The sequence below is a fragment of the Nicotiana sylvestris genome, chromosome 10 (genome assembly GCF_000393655.2).
Source record: "Nicotiana sylvestris chromosome 10, ASM39365v2, whole genome shotgun sequence".
NCBI classification, from domain to species: Eukaryota; Viridiplantae; Streptophyta; class Magnoliopsida; order Solanales; family Solanaceae; genus Nicotiana; species Nicotiana sylvestris.
In genome coordinates, this window is record NC_091066.1 from 78,508,948 (window position 1) to 78,528,496 (window position 19,549).

A 19,549-nucleotide genomic window follows, 5' to 3' on the forward strand; every position below is an offset into this window, starting at 1 on the left:
GAACTCCCCAGCAAAATGGAGTTGTGGAAAGGAAGAATAGAACTCTTGAGGAAATGGCAAGAACAATATTGATCGATAGTGGGATTGCAAAGAACTTCTGGGCTGAAGCTGTCAACACTGTCTGCTACTTGGTGAACATGTGCATAATCAGATCTCTCCTGAACAAAACCCCATATGAGTTGCTGAACGGAAGGAAACCCAAGCTGACTCACATAAGAATATTTGGGTGCAAATGCTATGTTCTCAACAATGGAAAGGATCAGCTTGGTAAATTTGATGCCAAGAGTGTTGAAGGAATCTTTTTGGGGTATTCTTCTCAAAGTAAAGCTTACAGGATATACAACAAGCGGACTCAATGTGTTGAGGAAATTGTTCATGAAATCTTTGATGAATCCTATCCCTCTTATGAGAAAAGCAACAAGGATGATCAAGATGGGGAGCTTTTACTGGTTCTAGGTGAAGTCATTGACATGACAAATGGAAACGCAGACATGATGAGCCAAGTGAAGGAGCCAAGTGGAGACAATGTTGCCTCTTCCTCAAGAGAACCAGGCACCTCAATTACAACCACTAAAGCTGAAGAAATAATGGTTGATGCAGTGCAAGGTACTCCACGAGTACCTGAGAGAAGAACACAAGGGAACCAGTTAGATATACCCAGCTCCTCCACAAATGAGCCTCATATACCCAACTGGAAACACAAAAGCTCTCATCCTCTTGACAACATAATTACCCCTCTAGATTCTGGAGTGTAAACCAGATCAAAACCCAGAAATTCACTTGCCTTCTCAGCATTTCTTTCCCAAATAGAACCCAAAAATATCAAGGAAGCCTTGAAGGATGTAGACTGGATTACAGCCATGCAAGATGAGTTGCATCAGTTTGAAAGGATCAATGTATGGCACGTGGTACCTAGACCCTCAAATCGAACCATTATAGGAACCAGGTGGGTATTTAGGAATAAGCTTGATGAACATGGAAACACTATAAGAAACAAGGCTAGGCTAGTGGTTCAAGGTTACAATCAGGAGGAAGGAATTGATTATGATGAGACATTTTCTCCGGTTGCTCGCATGGAAGCTATTAGAATCCTAGTCATTTTTTCATCTCATATGAAATTCACTCTGTTCCAAATTGATGTCAAAAGTGCATTTTTGAATGGACTTCTTAAGGAAGAAGCCTATGTAAAGCAACCTCCAGGGTTTGAATGTCATGAACACCCTGAATATGTGTTTAAACTGGACAAAGCACTGTATGGGTTGAAGCAGGCTCCTCGAGCTTGGTATGAAAGACTGTCAAAGTTCCTTTTAGAAAATGGTTTTACAAGAGGGAAAATTGACAACACCATGTTCCTGAAGAAACGGGGAATGAACCTGCTCATTATTTAGGTATATGTTGATGATATCATTTTTGGGGCAACAACTGATTTACTGTGTAAAGAATTTGCAAAACTCATGGGAAGTGGGTTTGAAATGAGCATGATGGGGGCGCTAAATTTCTTCTTGGGTCTTCAAGTGAAGCAGTCCACAAAGGGTACATTCATTTGTTAGCAAAAATACATCAAGGAGCTCTTGAAGAGGTTTGATATGGAAGCATCAAAAGTGATAGACACTCCCATTGCAACGGCCACTCGACTGGATATGGATGAGGCTGGATCTCTTGTGAATCAAATTATGTATAGAGGCATTATTGGGTCTCTTCTCTATCTCACTGCCAGTAGACCTGATATTATCATCAGTGTGTGGCTATGTGCAAGGTTTCAGTCAAATCCCAAGGAATCTCATCTGAAGGTTGCCAAAAGTATTTTGAGATATCTTAAGAAAACACAGGACCTGGTCCTGTATTACCCCTCAAGTGACAATTTTAATCTTATTGGATATGCTAATGCTGATTATGCAGGTTATCTTATGGACAGGAAAAGTACTTCTGAAATGGCTCACTTTCTAGGATCATATCTCATCTCTTGGGGCACAAGAAAGCAAAACTCAGTGGCTCTTTCAGCAGCTAAAGCAGAATATGTAGATGTAGCCTTCTATTGTGCTCAGCTCCTATGGATCAAACAACAATTGGAGGATTTTGGGGTATTTACTGATTATGTGCCTCTTCTATGTGATAACACCAGTGCACTCAACATAGCCAAGAATCCAGTTCAACACAAAAGAACCAAGCACATTGATGTGAGACATCATTTTCTAAGGGACAATGTGGAGAAAGGGCTTATCTATATGAAGTTCTGCAGTACAGAAGACCAAATTGCAGATATCTTCACCAAAGCATTGAGTAGGGAACATTTTGAAAGCAATAGGGTGAAGTTGGGGCTATTGAAGCCTAATTGAGAACATGTTTCCCATCAGTTGGCTATGAAAATCACCTTCAGGTAAAATTAGCTAAAGTGTTTTTTGGCCAAGTCTAACTTACTTCAATATCGTTGCAGGTAAACACGCATGATGATTATAGAAGTTGTAGATGCATTGCATGGGTAATGGAAGTGGATTGAAATTTTCAAAGACAGGTCAAGAACCTAGTTCTTTTACCAAAGGTTAGTAGTCATGTGCATTCTTTAATACACGTCTTGTAAAGGTACAAATATCAACTTCCATGTCATCCACCATTTCAGACTCTGTTGTCACGTCTTTTCATTTCAAATCCTTTCCATCTCCCTCTGAAACGTTGCATCTCCCCAAGCACTACCGCCGTTTCAGAACCGGTTCCTATCTCTCTCCTAATAATTATCTTCTCTCTTTTAAAAACCATCTCTTCTCTTCACTAATCATACTCCCTCATTAGACCCTCTCCAAAGATTCTCAACTTTATCTCTTCAATGGCTGACAATCTCCCCAAAATCCCCTCTTCGATCATCACTAACCTAGAGAGAACCCTTGAGTCCTCCGTCCTCGATGAATCCTCTATCACCATCCCTGTCCTAACCACTGAAACCACCTCTAACCCAGATTTCCCTTCACTCTCTAGTTCTAAGGCGACTATCTCAAAAACCCCAAAAGTCGTTGATCCTTCATCTTTATCTTCTGAGATTTTCATTGACCAAGGGAAAAGTGGAGAACAGGGTAAAGGTCGTAAGGTTGTAGAGGTTTCTGGGGCTAGGGTTGATCAACCTTCCGCCATTGTTGCTTCGGATTCTGTGGTGGCCATGGAGCCTATCGAGGATGAAACTATCGCGACCATCTTAGTTGTATCTGCAGATGGAGTCTTGCATGAGATAATTTCTGGTGTACCCAAGTCTCAGAGGAATGAGACACATAGACTGGTGGGAGAAGGAGCCATAGTGCATGTTGAAGGCTCTACACCAGCATAAATTATTGGGCCCTCTTGTGAGGGACCTGACCCCTATTCGAAGGAAACAGGTCAAGGTTCCCACTCCCAGGCCAGTTCTGCTCCTGCATCTTCTCCACACTTTGTTGTTGAGCCCTTGGACATTATAGTCCCTGAGATGAGGTCTAGCAATGAGGAAAATCAAGACAACATTGCCTTGATGCATTCATAGTCAAGCGAAGTGCAGTAATCACCTCTGAGTCTTCTACTAAGGACCTACTACTAGGTTGCAAGCAAAGGTAGCTTATGACTCTGCCCTTCAAAAGAGCAGAAAGAGAAGTAAGAAGAAAAGGAAGAGACTGGTGAAAATCAGTAAAGTACTGTATGATAAGGATGTTCCTATGGTGGAAGTTGAGGAGGAAACAACAGAGGAACCTAGTTCCTTGGTGAGAAGGTCCCAGAAGAAGAAGCAATCTGCTTCAGTGGAGAATGTTACAACCTCCAGTTCATAGTTGAAAAATGTTGTGAGTGAACCATGAGCTTCTGATGAGGATGTGTTGGTCAAGTCTAAGGGAAAAGCAAAATCAAGTGTTATGAAGTCTGGCAAGAGAAAGTTGGAACATGTTAAGGAACCTGTTTCTGCGAAAAAGGTGAGAAGCGAAACTAGTTCTGCTTCAGAACGATTGAGGCACCAAAAGGTCCTATTGGGTCGCACTTTTGACCCAGTAATTTCTGATATGGCTAGTATGAGACAAGTCATTGCAATGGTTGAGTTTAAATGGTGGGGCATCTATTCCAAATGGATGCACCCAAGGTGTATGAGAATAAGGTTCAAAGCTTCTACGTCGGCCTCTTTCCTGTTGATACCGACCACATTTGTGCCTCAGTGAATGGGGTGGATATCGTGTTTGATGTGAGTCTGCTTAGGGATATTCTTAAAGTCCCTGCGGTTGATGTGTCTACTGTGAAAGATACGTGTAGATCAAACTTCCAAAATGTTGTGGTGAAGGATCATGCAAACCAGAAGGGGAACCAGCTTCACAAGAACACATTACTCCGTGTTTATCAGTTGCTCTTCGAGCTGGTGAACAAGGTTTTGTTACCCCGTGCTGAGAGGAGGTCTGTGTCTTCCAGGTCTGACCTGTATCTAATGGAGCAACTGGTGGATTTACAACTGTGAAGTTGCCTGCCATCATGATCGAACATATAAAGAAGATAGCAACTTTCAACGATGACAATCATGGTCTTCCATATGGTTTCCTTCTTACGCAAGTGTTTAAGTTTTTCAAAGTTCCATTGGGACAAGGCAAAGTAGAGACCAAGAAGCAGACCTTCCCTCAAACAACTTTGGAAGAATGTGAGTGCATCGAGAAGAATGGGGGGGGGGTTAGACAGTACATCGACAATCTCCCAGCTCATCAATGCTCAAAATAGTACAACTGAGGAAATTCGAAGGTTGAAGGCGAGGAACCCTATCCTGGAAGGTCAGCAGGCCCTATAGTCAAATGAGGAGGTGGTTCGTTTGACAAAAGAAAATGTTGATCTCAGGGCGCAAGTGGAGAACCTGAAAGTAGAACTGCTCAACGAGAAAAAGTCAGTGAATGCCAGAACAGACCTAGTTCTCCAAACCCTTGTTGCAACTTCCAAGCCCTCTACTCCTAGTGCCCCCTAAGTAACCCTTTCAGTGACCAGTTTCTGGATTTTCTTTTTTTGTTTTAATGACTTGGTAGTTGTGTTTGTTTCTTTTGTTTTGATGTGGATGGGATGTATCAGTACTGCTCCCGATTTCAACAGTCCAATCTTGCCTTTGCTTTATAAGCAAAGGCATATGTTTCTATATAAAAACTATCGTCTTTTGCTATCTAAATGCTTGTGCTCTCTGTTTCTCTTTTCTATCATGTTGTGTGTACATATGTGGCATAAGTTAGCTATGTTGGACTCCTTTATGATGATTGTCTGCTTGTGTATTTTTAATGATGCAAAAAGGGGGAAGTATAACTGAAACATGGATCTGATTAAGGGGGAAGCATAAAGTCAGGGAGAACTTGTGAAGTTACTGTTGCTTCATCTGGTTATTTCTGCTCTAAAAATATGTTATCAATGTCTAAGTGTTCCATCATCAAAAGGGGGAAATTGATGGTTTTTTAATGTCTTAGCCTTATGTTTTGATGATCTAACGAACTTACTGTCAAGAACCAGATAGGGAACCTGACACACTTGGTATACAATGCTAATCAATGGACTCCAGCTAGGACTCCAACTAATGTGAACTGTTGCAACTGTAGAAGACAGAGAACCAACTCAGGGACCTAATCCCTTGTGTGTCCCTGGCAGCAGTACGAAAGTCAACTGTGTACAGCTGAAAAGTGACTGCCATAGAAACAGTGCAGCACAGTTCTGCAGTAACTTGTCCTTTGACCTGCCAAGTGCTTACATCATTCAAGTGATGTTATCAAATGTGCATTAACAAGAATATTACAAAAATATCACTTGAACACTTGAGAATTCTCTTCAAGCATTCAAGCCTTATGAGACATCGAATTTAATTCTCAAGAGCCTCAAGAACAAAGTAAAACGCTACTATGGACTAGCTCCTAAATCAAGTATTTTGTTGTCCTTAGTTGAGTTGTAACTTTGTAATTGTTCTTCATTGTAATTCCTAAATTGCTTAGCTAGAAGCGTTGCTTAGGAACCCCTTCGTAAAACCATAAACCCGTTGTGTTTGTGTTGTGACTAGAGTTAGTCATGAGTTGAAGTCTTTGTAATAGGTGTATTGCAAAGTGGCTTGTAATAGGTGTATTATGAGTTAGTGAGGGATTAAGAGTTTAATTCCTAGATTGCATAGGTTGTAATCTAAAAGTTGCTCATAGTGAAGTTGAAATCCTACCAGTGTAGGTCGTGATTTTTTATCCCCTTGAGCAGGAATTTTTCCACGTAAAACTCCATGTCTTATTTACTTACTGTTTTATTAGTATTCTCAGTAGAAACTTATAAAGGACCTGGTACTCTATAGTTTGGTTAACTCATATAAACTATCAAAAATCGTAGCAAAAATACAAAATTAACACTAGGTACTACATTAGAAAGCTAAAAACAAAGCAAAAACAAGTAATAACAGAAGTCAAGGAATATGAAAATACACAAATGACACTAAGTCATGTTTTAAAGCTAGTATTACAAATAAGGACAACGCTCGGCTACCTCCTTTACCTTTATTCTCTACCTCCATACCTTCCTATCCATGGTCATTTCCTCAGTAAGCTGGAGCAACGTCATATCTTGCCCAATCACCTCTTCCCAACACTTCTTCAGTCCACCTCTACCTCTCCTTAGGCCCTACAGGGACAACCTCTCACACCTCATTACTGGTGCATTTGTGCATCTCCTCTTCACATGCCCGAACCATCTAAGTCTCGCCTCCCGCATCTTGTCCTCCACAGGGGCCATTCCCACCTTGTCCCGAATAATTTCATTTCTAATTCTATCTAACCTAGTATGCCCCGACATCTATCTCAACATCCTTGTTTCAACCACCTTCATCTTTTGGACATGGTAGTTCTTGACTCACCAACACTCCACATCATATAACATAGTTGGTATGACCACCGCTCTATATGACTTAATTTTAAATTTTGGTGGCATATTCTTATCACACAAAATACCAAAAGTGAGCCTCTATTCATCCACCCTGCTCAAATACGATGTGTAACATCCTCGTTGATCTCTATATTCCCTTCTATAACTGACCCAGGGTATTTAAAACTTTCTCTCCTAGGGATGACTTGAGAATCAAGCCTCACGTCTTTGTCCACTACCTGAGTCGCACCATTGAACTTGCACTCCAAGTATTCTGTCTTGGTCCTGCTCAACTTGAAACCTTTAGACTTCAGGGTCTGTCTCCAAAACTTTAACCTCTCATTAACACCACCTCGTGTCTCGTCAATCAGTATAATAACATCTGCAAATTCCATCGAGATCTCGTCTGCACCGATCGCTCTCCCCATGCTCATCTTACGCATAGCCCCCTCAACCTCCTCGACTCTTATACGCCTATAATACCCAAAGTTCCGACGACTCTCGGAGTGCTCTAATTCACCTAGCTCGATGTTCCTATCCCCCTCTTCGTTCAAGAGTTTATACAAGTAAGTCTGCCATCTTCGTCGAATAAACGAGGGATGTAAACAAGTATCATAATGTGAATTAGTGGAGCTGGTGAATTCCGAGTTTTGAAAAAAAACAACGCAAACTAGTACCGGGTGTTGGGTTGGATATACTTTCATAACATTCTAACTGTATTAATAGATAGCGTATATGTACAAATGTGCCACACCTATTAAAAGAACAGAAATATAGGTAACGAAATAAAGATGCTGCTTTTTCACCTGTTCTGTATTCATTTCTCTATAGAACTAATACTACTAGCAGTTAAACGTTATTCAAAATCCTGCTATGTGTACAAGGATTTTTTCAAGAAATCAAACAATATAAAACTCCCAAGGTGGTTGAGAAACTTTACATGATCCGTGTAGAATATCGTGTGGTTTAATTTCAGGAAGAGTCCAATAAACCTAAGCTGCAAATTTCAGACCCTGGTGGAGCCTCCCATTGAGCTGTCTTGTTCTTCATCTCAGCAAAATCGTTCACACACTGATCCAATTCTAAACCTTCAATTCGGCTTCTAGCTGCAGCAAGTTTTTTACCAGCCACTCCATCAAATATTTTCTCCCACCCGCTCTCCCATTCAGTATGAGCATCACAGAGCTCGAGCGAGTTATTAGCCCAATCCGTCCAACTCCATCCTTTATCTAGTCCATTCATGACTTGCTCAATGCATGAGCCGGTGCATGCAGGCTTGCAAGGCCGACACTTGGCCCCGCTTAAAGGGCCTCGACTAGAAAGCGCTGCAACCGGAACACCATAGTGGGAGGGTGGAAATTCGTATTGACGATCCGTCACAACGCAGAAGGGTAGGCGCATAGTTTGGTAGGGAACTTGTTGAGTGGTAAGTTGGGCTCTGAAGGCAGTTTCTGAGTTGAGGAGACGATATCCTGCTGAATCCAGTTGGGAAATCATGGAGAGCCTTGACAGAGCAACCACTGATGTATTATAGTCGCCAACACCAAACCGATCGTTTAAGCCACCGTAGGAGGAACCTGGAGGGACAAGGTAGTGACCGGGAATGAAGTTGTCGGGGGCTAGTTTTGCTGACCAGTAGCCATCAACTCTTGTCCGGATTATCCAGTCATAAGTGAAGTTGTTCTGCTTTTGATAGGCTTGGATCATCGTCAAGCAACCTTCTACCAGGTTGAAATATTGCAGCAACCCCTGCAATTGATAACATGTTGGCTTCACTTACAGAGGACAAAGAGAGGGAAAATGGGAAAGGGAGAGTATAGCTAATTGCCATGAAAAAAAAAAATTGCATTCTCTTACACCAAATTCAATTAACACAAGACATATATCGTGTATATAACTTTTATCATGATTAAATAATTACTATGTATTTTCACTTTAATTTGCAACTCTTACGGTGAAATCGTTTGACTTAGTAAGTAATTTTTCCCTCATAGCTAGGGGTGGCAAAATAGTTAAAAGAAAACAGTTAACCACTCATATTATCCACTAAAAAATGGGTTGTATAATAAGTTTTTTTTAAAAATGGGTCAAATATGGATAAGAACCATATTATCCATTTTCTAAATGGATAATCAATTGGTCTAACGTTTATATTTGTAAAGCCTCAAATTGAGGGTTCCTCAAGTTAGGGAGACTAAGAATTCTCACAAAAGTGATCATATGCAAGAAGTCATATATAATATGATTACCCATTATCCACTAGTTAACCCATTTTTTATCCGTAATAAATATGGGTCGGATATGATAATTTATCCATTTTTTCATTACTCATTTTTGACCCGATCCGCCCGTTTGTCACTCCTACTCATAGCCCATGGGCATGGCTTAGTATGGACAAGTTGACAACAATTGTTTAGCGTAAGAGTAGCACTAAAGTTGTCAAAACAGGCCAGGTCAGCCCAGCCCAGCCCAAGCCTCGCAGGCTTTTAAATTTGGTGGGCTAGGATGGGCCGGCCCGCCATATGAACAGGCCTTAAAATGGCCAGCCCAACCCAGTCCTAAGAGGGTCGCGGGCTAGGGTGGGTCGGCCCTTCAATTTTTTTTTAAGAAAAAAGAATTTCTTTAAATCCTTAAATATTTTTTCGTGACATAGTCGATTAATCATGCAAATAACTTTTGTTTGCTTAGAACCTAAAAAATGTTTGATATTTGACGAGGAATCTCGTAATTGAAATGAAAATTCTCTATTTTTCTAACTCTCCTTTTTTGAAGTTGCATGAATATTTTCTTAATGCTTTTCTTTCATTTTCCTCAGATTCAGGGATTGATTCAATAAGTTTAAATGCTGAGGTTTTTAATTTAGGATTAATATCATTTGCTGATTTCATCATTATAGTCCATAAAAAATTTAAAATTCTCGAAATTTACTAGGGGTCAATTGTTTTTTTTTGGGTGTAAGTAGTTTAAATATTAATAGTTTATTAAAGTAATCCAAACTGATCATTGGCCACTTAAAGTAATATTTTCTTTTGAAAATAATTATTATTGGCCAACTAAAACTTTTCGAGTTCGTTATTAATTAAGCAAAAGATAAACTAATGTTGTCATATTACATGCATGTCAAAAATCTAAATTTTAGTTGATATGGAAGGGTAAATGATCAATCTAGAGTTGGGGAATGGGGATTATAGATAATAGTTTTTTTAGTTTTTACTTTTTTAAATATTAATTATTTAATTATTAATTAATTTGTTAATTTTTAGCTCACGGGCCAGCCCACGCCCAGCCTCGATTAAGCCTCAAGGGCCAGTATGCTGATTTGGGCCGGGCTTATAAGCCTTAATTTTAAATGGACTCAAAAATTCCTAGCACAATCCTACCTAAGTAACGGGTTGGGTTGGACTGGTCTCACGGGCTAAGCCTATTTTGACGGCTCTTGAGTAGCACTCGCGCTTGAGAGCTTTGGGATATGATGCTACAGACAAAACCCTTCTCTCTCTCTCACTTTTGGCCGAGTGCATAATACAAGGAAGAAGCACATTGACAAACTGCATTTATTTCCCCCAGAAATCTCGTTCCCTCCTTTTGCTTCTTGTGTAAATTGCTTATACCTTTTAGTAACTTAAATTGTGAATTACTTCAAAAGTCAGAAGCTATTTGTCTAAAAAATCATCAAAGTTTTAGATTTGACTTTGATTTAAGAAACAAGTGGGTCTTTCTTTTGCGTAATTTCATCACTTCACTTTACAAGTTTTTTTTTTTAATAACTAAAACTATATTCAATTCTCCTATGTTCTCTTTTTCCTCGCTCAAGTGGTGTAGGCGTAAATATCTCCTAGTTGGATGAAGCTGAAAAGATGAACCAACAAAAAATTCTTTAGCTGAAAGTGCCACCTTTACCTAATCGAGACCCACCTATCGTAATACATTTTCGTCGTTTTCCTCTATTTAATTTACAGGAGAAGTTGTCATTTGGTCCCGGCAGAACTGAGCTATTGGTTCCAGATTTCACCAAACCAAATGTTACAACAATTGCTTCCTCCAGAGAATGATAAACATTATTATTTGAAAAGTTACATGTTGGCATTATACCACAATTTATGCATCTATCTTCAACCTAATTCTAGAATCCTTTTACCTTTCAGGTAAAATCAAACAATACTAATATTCTCAACCTAACTTTTTCCTGTACGAAAAAGAAATTTTCAAGCATTTTTAAAACAGAAAACACTGTCAAGCATTTTTAAAAATAAAAAGCTTGGTTTATATTATACATATAACTGTTGATATACAAATTCACATAAAAATGCGTTAATCATCAACTAACCCGAGACCCTGATCTGAAATGTCTTAGAGATATTTTCTTAATAACGGTAGTGCCTGGGTAAGGTTAGCTCCCTCCACCAGCTATGTCTCTTGCGCTCTTTAAAAATATTATCTCATTCATATTGCATTCTCCAAAAACGCACAACTTGAAAAGAATCCACCACACATTTATCAACAGAGTCTGAACAACATAACCCACCAGCATACTACTTAGATTACTCTATACACAAACTTAAGTAGAAGAGAATTATTATCTAATGGAGTACTCCTTCCGTTTTAATTTAAATGATACACTTTTCTTATTAGTCCGTTAAAAAAATGACTATATTTAAAAACAATTTAACTTTAAATTTTTCATCTTACCCATTTTTCCCTTAATGAGAAACTTTATAGCCACACAAATGTCATGATCCTACAAAACTTTTGGCCTTTTAACTTTTTAAAATCACATGTTTCAAAAGTTTGTTTTTTTCTTAAATTTTGTGTCTAAGTCAAACTACGTCAATTTTTTTAAATTTGAATTCTGATCAAGTTTTTTATTCACTTCATTCACCACAACCTTAAATGGAAAATCACACAAACTCATGGAGATCATTAAGCTAATCTTAGATTAGTTCCACTAAAATAACCAGAAATTTTTTGAGAGCTGCTTTTGCTTTGGTATTCACCAAAAAAATGTCGATTACAAACTAACATGCGCCGCCAGCTAAAATCACCTCCCAACCTCCACTAAATAATCCTTCTAGAATTGCGTCGGGTGCAACGAATACGCCACTAATATCTCTTTGTTACTATCCTAACCAACAAACCCTTTTCTCCAAAAATATTGTATCCATCAAAAGCTAAATTATTTATAATTGTTTTCCAAAACCCAAAAAAAAAAAAAAATCAGAGGAGGAGGAAAATGAGAGAATATACCTGTATGCCATTAGGAGAGTTTTGAGCAGTGAGAACTCGGACTTGTGACTCAGTTTCCGGTATGGGCTGTGGCCGGAAAATCTTAACGGCAGCAATTCTAGAAGCAGCCTTCAACAAGGAGAGCTTATAGGCCTTGGAATCCAAAGGACTATGGAGAAAAAGATCAGAATTCGGATAAACTTTGAGAATTTTCTGGATAATAGAAGGCCCAGTGAGTTCAAACCTACGTGCCCCACCCACTAAACACACAGCGATTCTCGACCGATCCAACTCGTCCTTCGTAAAACTCGCCGGAAATAACGACCCAGAATTAACAACAGTAGTAGTGCTAAATGGGGAAATTTTTGAAGAGAAAGATATATAAACAACGAGAAACATAGGTGGGAGTATCAACAGTAACTTCTTCCAATGAAGATCCGAAATCCATATTGTAAACTGCTGTTGAATTTTGGAAGGATTTTTTAACATCATTTCTTTTTCTTCTTCCAAATATTGGGCGTCGCTCATCCTTTTAAGAAAGGAGTAAAGGTGACTTTTCAACTACTTAAGCTAAGACGGGATATTTCGTATGCTTTTTCATATGGTTGAATCATGAAGGAAGCGTTGAATGGCTCTTACTTTTTCTGGATTGGTTCAGACGATATATAGTGAAAATGACAACGATCACTGTTGCAGGTTGATTATGATGATTTATAGTTATGAAAAGTTAACATGGGGTAATAGAGTAATAATTATGTATGTATGTAAAAATAGCTTTATTAGCTGTCATAATAACACTTTTCCTTTAGATTTTATTTGTTTATTTTTAGTAAATTACGTGTATGATTCTTGTTAGAAGTTACTAATACTATATTTTAATTGTGTTCTCGAAAGCAATAATTTATGCATAACAGTAAAAACTTTTTCACAAAGAAGAATTGTATAAAAAGAAAATTAAGCTTCTGATTGCCATTTTTATGTGTCTTATCGTTTTAGATCTCGTTTGGCTAAGCTGTCAAAATTTTCTTATTTTGAAAAGTGTTTTTGTTCTAAAAACGTATATTTGCAAAATAATATTTTATTTTTGGCCAATTCATTTGAATAATCTTTTTTGCAAGCTCATTGTGTTTGACCAATCTTTTCAAAAAGTACTTTTCAATATCAAGTAACAAAAAAAGACAATAAAGATTCAGTTTACAAGTAGTATTATTTAAAAAAAAGTTAAATATTTCTTATAAAAGTATTAATTAAAATATAAAACGGAAATTAAATTTTTAATCAATATAAAATATAGTTATTCCAAAGTAATAACATTGAGTATCTAGTATTAATTATTATTTAATACATGATAATTTAAATATATCAAAATAAATTATTCAATATAAATTAAAATTTTACTCTTAGGAATAGAAGAAAGAAATAAAAATAAATTTGAAATAAAAAAGAGAAGAAATGTATGATAGAAATAAAAAAGGAAAAGGAAAAGAAAAATGTTAAAATTAATGAGGAATAATTTGAAAAATATTAATTTATTGTAAGGTTATTTTGTCTTGAATAAATTAATTTTCTGCCTCTGCTTCTTGGAATAAGTTAGAATTTGTATTTTTTTTTCCAAAAGTAGAAAAAATACTTCCGTTGCCGCTCAAAACTACTTTTTCAACTTGGGCAAACTCCTCAAATTTTTAAAAAATTATTCGTTTGATAAAAACCTAAGTACTTTTGGCTTCCTAAAAGCTTGGCCAAACAGGCTCTTCGGTTTTTAAGAAAACGTTGTACTATTATATTTAATAAGTTTTCTAATTTCAACATTTTAATCGTATCCTTGGTATCATTTCTACATAAGAATAACATGACATATGTAAGACCATAAGATTCAGATAGTACTTTAGATTTGTTATACACACTTTTAATTAAACACTACGAAATCCAAAAAAATTATTTATAATCTTAAATTTGTGCCTAATTAAATTAAGTCACATAAAATATATAGTGTATTACAAATCTATATTTGAGATAAATTTTGAACGATGAAATGGGGTCATGTTCATTTACTAGTTTAGTTACATAAAAATTCAAATATGTGAACTTTGTCTTGCGGATTCTTTTATGTCCACGTCGATTAATTAACAAAACATTTTTGAGGGAGACCAGACTGCCGTATTCAGCATTTATTGTTTATTTTCTTGATAATTTCGTCTATCAATTGTAAGAGTATTTCTTTCGCATGTTATCCTAAATAATTCAAAAGAATATACTTTGACATTACTGTAGTAATTAGTACATACTAGGAATCAACTTTGTACATTTAGTTTAATTGCCTTATAAAAATAAGGCAAAATACTTTAAATTACTCCTAAACTTGGCTCAGATTATTAGTATCCTCCCTGAACTATGCCCGGTCTTAATTACCCCCCCCTCAACTTGGCCTTTTGAGAGACATTACCCCCCTAAGCGCTGATGTGGCAAAAAGTGTGGGTGCACTTGTCTGCCACGTGGATTTTTCTGTATATGTGGCATTTTTTTGAAAATAAAATATATTTTTACCGTTTTAAGAATATTATTTTTTTAGATAATTTTTTTCGAATACAATTTATAATAAAAATTGGATAGAACTATATTATTTAGGCTAAATATTTTTATTTGGCCAAAAATAATAAAGTTTTAATTACTCCCTCAGTTTCAATTTATGTGAACCTGTTAGGCTGGGCAAAGAGTTTAAGAGAAAATGAAAACTTTTGGAATTTGTGGTCCTAAACAAGTTAAAAAGGGGTCAGTATTTGTGTGGTTATAAAAGCTTCTCATTAGGGGTAGAGTTGTAAGTTTATACTAAATTGTTTCCAAATTTAGAAAGGGTTCATTCTTTTTGGAACGGACCAAAAAGGAAATAAGTTCACATAAACTGGAACGGAGGGAGTATTTTTTTTAATTTGACCTGAAAATAAAGATTTATACAATTGAAATAAATAGTCAAGGCATCTAAAAGTTATAAAAAATAAATAGTCATTGCATCAATACACTTTTTTTATTTCTTCTTTTGATGCAATGACTATTTATTTCAACTATGTATTTTACCTTTTTAGGTAAAATTTGTAAAAAAAAAAATTAGAGCACCGTAATTTAGTGCTATATAAAAAATTATAACCAAAATAATTAATTTCAAACTATGTTTTTTTTAAAACTTTTTAGATGCCTTGACTATATATTTCAATTGTATAAATCTTTATTTTCAGGTCAAATTCAAAAAAAGATTAACTAAAACTTTATTATTTTTGTCCAAATAAAAATATTTAGCCTAAATAATGTAGTTCTATCCAAGTTTTATTATAAATTGTATTCGAAAAAATTATCTAAAAGAGTAATATTCTTAAAACGGTAAAAATATATTTTGATGAAAAAAAAATGCCACATATACAGAAAAATCCACGTGGCAGGTGAGTGTACTCACACTTTTTGCCACATCAGCGTCTAGGGGGGTAATGTCTTTCAAATGGCCAAGTTGAGGGGGGTAATTAAGACCAGGCATAATTCGGAGAGGATACTAATAATCTGAGCCAAGTTTAGGGTGGTTTAAGGTATTTTGCCTAAAAATAATTATCTTGTTAGTCCACCATATCAATCAACTTTATAGATCAGTTTCAATCTTGTGATCTTATGGCCTCTCGTCCACTTTAGCTTTTCCTCTTCCATGTTTTGACTATATAATAAAGAAATTAATTAAAACAAATGTTTCTTGGACATACTTCAAAGATAATCATAATACGCACCTTATTGTTGAGAGAAAAAAATTGAAATTTCCTTTCAAAAAATAAAGGCAACAAAAAATGGAAAAAGAAAGAGAGAAATTAATAAGGACATAAGTAATGAATGCAATGACAGATATGGTTTTAAGCTTCTTTTTTTTTGGTTAAAAAAGTAGAACTTTTGTATTTAGGAAGAAAGCATACAGGGGGCGGGGGCTCATTAGGCACCCCCGATACAGAGTTGTTACAAGTAGTAGACATATTACTAGGTTCTACTTCCCTAGTGGGGGTAGTATGAGCAAAAGTATTAGTTGTACTATAAAAAGATACTATTGCCTGTGGTGGATATACAGGGGGAGGGATAGTTGCTTCAAAAACACAGGCATTTACAAGTTTTGTAGAGTCAATTCCCAGGCAGTCAGTTTGGTAGTGGTGTGTGACAAAAGATGGTGGAGTGGCAAAAAGCTCCAAGCTGCTTCCATTCTGTTGTTGTGCCGCATATTTGGCTAGGCAATCTGCTATATAGTTTTGCTCCCTGTATGCATGCCGGATGACTAGATCATCCATTTGTGAGATCACTGACCTGCAGTCATCAATTATATTAATATAACTGGCGTGGTCATATTTAAGAATACTAATTACCTCGGATGCGTCCACCTCGATATGGAGAGGAAGAAGTTGGTGTTGATGTGCTAGTTGTAACCCTTCGAGTAATGCATGCAATTCAGTATCTATGGAAGAAGTAGCATGTATATGTTTGGAGAAACCTAATTGCCAATGCCCCAAGTATTTCCTAAAATCTCTGCCTACTCCGTTGTGGTTAGTTGTGTACGAACCGTCTATATTCAATTTATAGACCACTATGGGTGGTGGGTTCCATTTAATGTGTAACGGAATTTTTTTAGGCTTTCGTTGGGACGCATTGGTAAGGAAGTAGTATTCCGATGCCTTAGAGATTATTAGTGGCAGATTAATGGGATGATCATTATGTCCAAAAATGCTTTGATTACTATTTAGCCAAATTTGCCAGAGGCTAAATGAGGCAAAAATATGCGGAGGTATGTTATTGGGGCATGTACTAAAAGGGAGGTGTAAAAAGTGATAGACCCACTGGGGGTGGGTATGAAACCGGGTGTTGAAATTATGGATGAGAGTTGCGCGATTTAATTTGGTCTATAGTAGTTGGGCTTTTGGGCATTCGAAGAATATGTGTTGAGCTGTTTCAGGGGTGAGGTGGCATGTTGGGCAGATGGGAGTGCTGATTATAGAAAGGAAGGTTAAATAATTATTTGTGGGTAATCGATCATGGAAGCATAGCCAAAGAAAGTGTAGTAATTTTGGTGGTAGATTGCAGTCGCCAAAGCCATTTAAAGAGTGGTACAGTGTAAGAGGGAATGTGGGAGTGGTAGATTGATTTTACTGAAAAGGTGCCATTGTTTGTGAGGGACCAAACGATTTGATCAAATTGCTGGTTCGTTCGGGGTAAGTAGATAGTACAGGTTTGTTGTATAATATGATCAGGTAATTGAGAGGATATGTTATTGAGTTGCCATGAGGCGTTGGGTGTGTACTGGGCTACCGAGGAGGATTCTTCGTGAGGTAGTAGCAGCCCCGAGATTAAGGAGCAAAGTGTGGTATTTGCTCGGTGATCATGCCCAACTATGCCTTATAAAAAGGACCCTGCGGACGTTGCAAATATAACCTGAGTATTCTGTCCAGAGTCGAATCCACAGAGAGTTAACCTATCAATCACTATCTTTAGACCCACTAAACTCTTGAGAACCAATTTCCCCAAACGTTTGAATCACAGTTGATGGTGTCTTCAATAACTAAAATTGCAAGTAAATAAACAGCTGTAAACTAAGGATGCTAAGGTTGTAAACAATAATGAGAAAAGGATAAGGTAATGACTTCCCCTATTGATGGAATCCCTTCTGTTTATGCTTCATACAAATTGACCAACACCTCTTTATTAATCATGAACGCTCATCTTACCGTAAATCTCTCCCGAGTAATCACAGTAATATACTCAATGCACTCTCCCGAGATACACTAGCTAGCTCTAATTAACACGGTTCACTTTAGATTGCACTCAAGGCTTCGTTATCCCTAATCCCGCCTTTAAACCCGCAGTTATAGATCCCTCTTATACTTTGGGAGTGGTGTTGTTCAACAATAACCTAAATATGCACTCTCTCCCGAGTTATGCACACTAAATAGGCACAGCTAATTGAGGATCCTGTCAATTAACTACAACATGCACAAAGTTGAACAAATAAAGATTGAGACTAGCAATTTGTATTCACATAAACAAGAAGTTCATCCCCCAATAGGTTCCATCAAAACCTTAGACAAAGGATTTAGCTACTCATAACTATGGGTAAACAAACTAAAACAATATTCATCATAAAACTTGCAAGAAAAATCAAAGAAAAGAAGAAAGATGTTTTGGGTGATCTCTCACAATTGTTTTTCTTGCCAAATTACTCTCCAAATCAATACATCCCTCTCTTGGGCGAAGTCTAATGTTTAAAATAGGGTTTTGGGCTAAAAATCCCGTGTTTTGCACTTTAGTCCATGAAGTTCTCCGCCTCCGCCGCGGTTCTGCCGCGGTCGCGGTCAAACCACGGCCAAACATGCTCTCTGATTCTCACTTTGTCTGCAGCCATCTTCTATCGCGGTTCTGTCGCGGTCGCGGTGGAACCGCGACAGTCCTCTTTCAGTTCTGACTTGAGCTGTTTCGCGTGGTTTACTTGACGGAATTTTACGATCGGCCTCTTTTTCTCAATATTTGATCCCAAAAGTACTCCATAGCCTTCTCTGGTCATATATAACCTGCAAAGCATGAAAAACACTAATAAGAGCATTTTGTTATCACTTTTATCATCCAAACTATACAAGAAGGTGGTTATTTAGGGCCTAATTATAGTTAAATTCACCTATTATCAACACCCCACACTTAAACCTTTGCTCGTCCTCGAGCAAGTTAAACCACACTTCTAGGCCTAATCGTACGATGCATTACCCAATTTTTTTTTATGCCACACTCGCCATTATGAAGGAACAACCTAAGCAGTGCAATAGTCACGCCTCAGATGAAGACTCTAACACCATGACACACTCATGCTCACTCTAGTTACTCTAACAGAGGTGAAAACTCACTTTTTCTTCCTGAGTCACATGCCCTCACATCATAATTCTGAGAGAAGTTCCACACACATAAAATTCAAGCAACAAGGAACCAAAGATAGGAAGAATTCACTCACTCTCAGCAAAGAACATTCACATGCCACACAGACACACCATAAGCTTGCCCCTAGTGTAGTACTCTACTAATCGAGCTATTCAGTCAAAGATCAAGAGGTCTTTATTTGGTTGTAATGTAGGCTAAGGGACAGGTAGGATATATTTGGATATAGTGACTAACCTCCCTAAACACTTTTACTACACACTTTCTTTTATTTCAATTTCCATGCTCAGCCCACTCGTTCTTCCACATTTTAGTTCATAGGTGACCCCCACTTTTCTTTAGGTGCAACTATTTTTTTTTTGAGACTTTTACAAATCCATTGCACTATTCAAGTATTTCTTTCCTGATTCCCCTTTTTCCTACTTCCTTACCACCCCACACTTTGACTTTTGTATGTTCTTTAGTAATTCAAGTGCTTCTAGGAGGTACAGGTTCAAACAGTCAAACTATTCAAACACAGGGGATATAGGTCATTATAGGGTTATCAAAG

General features: G+C 37.3%; 2 protein-coding genes across 2 annotated transcripts; one reads left to right on the top strand and one right to left on the bottom strand.

Moving 5' to 3' along the window:
• Positions 1-1,586: 1,586 nt before the first annotated feature.
• LOC138879584 (secreted RxLR effector protein 161-like) lies at positions 1,587-2,336 on the top strand. The gene has a single exon (XM_070159198.1). The coding sequence runs from the start codon at positions 1,587-1,589 to the stop codon at positions 2,334-2,336; it is 750 nt and encodes a 249-aa protein (XP_070015299.1).
• A 5,267-nt stretch (positions 2,337-7,603) lies between these two features.
• Positions 7,604-12,755, bottom strand: LOC104233897 (uncharacterized). Its single transcript, XM_009787358.2, has 2 exons — positions 12,091-12,755; positions 7,604-8,595 (listed from the first exon to the last, which is right to left on the bottom strand). Exons 1-2 carry the CDS (start codon positions 12,595-12,597, stop codon positions 7,819-7,821), a joined length of 1,284 nt encoding a protein of 427 aa, XP_009785660.1. The 5' UTR covers positions 12,598-12,755; the 3' UTR covers positions 7,604-7,818.
• Between the last annotated feature and the right edge of the window lie 6,794 nt (positions 12,756-19,549).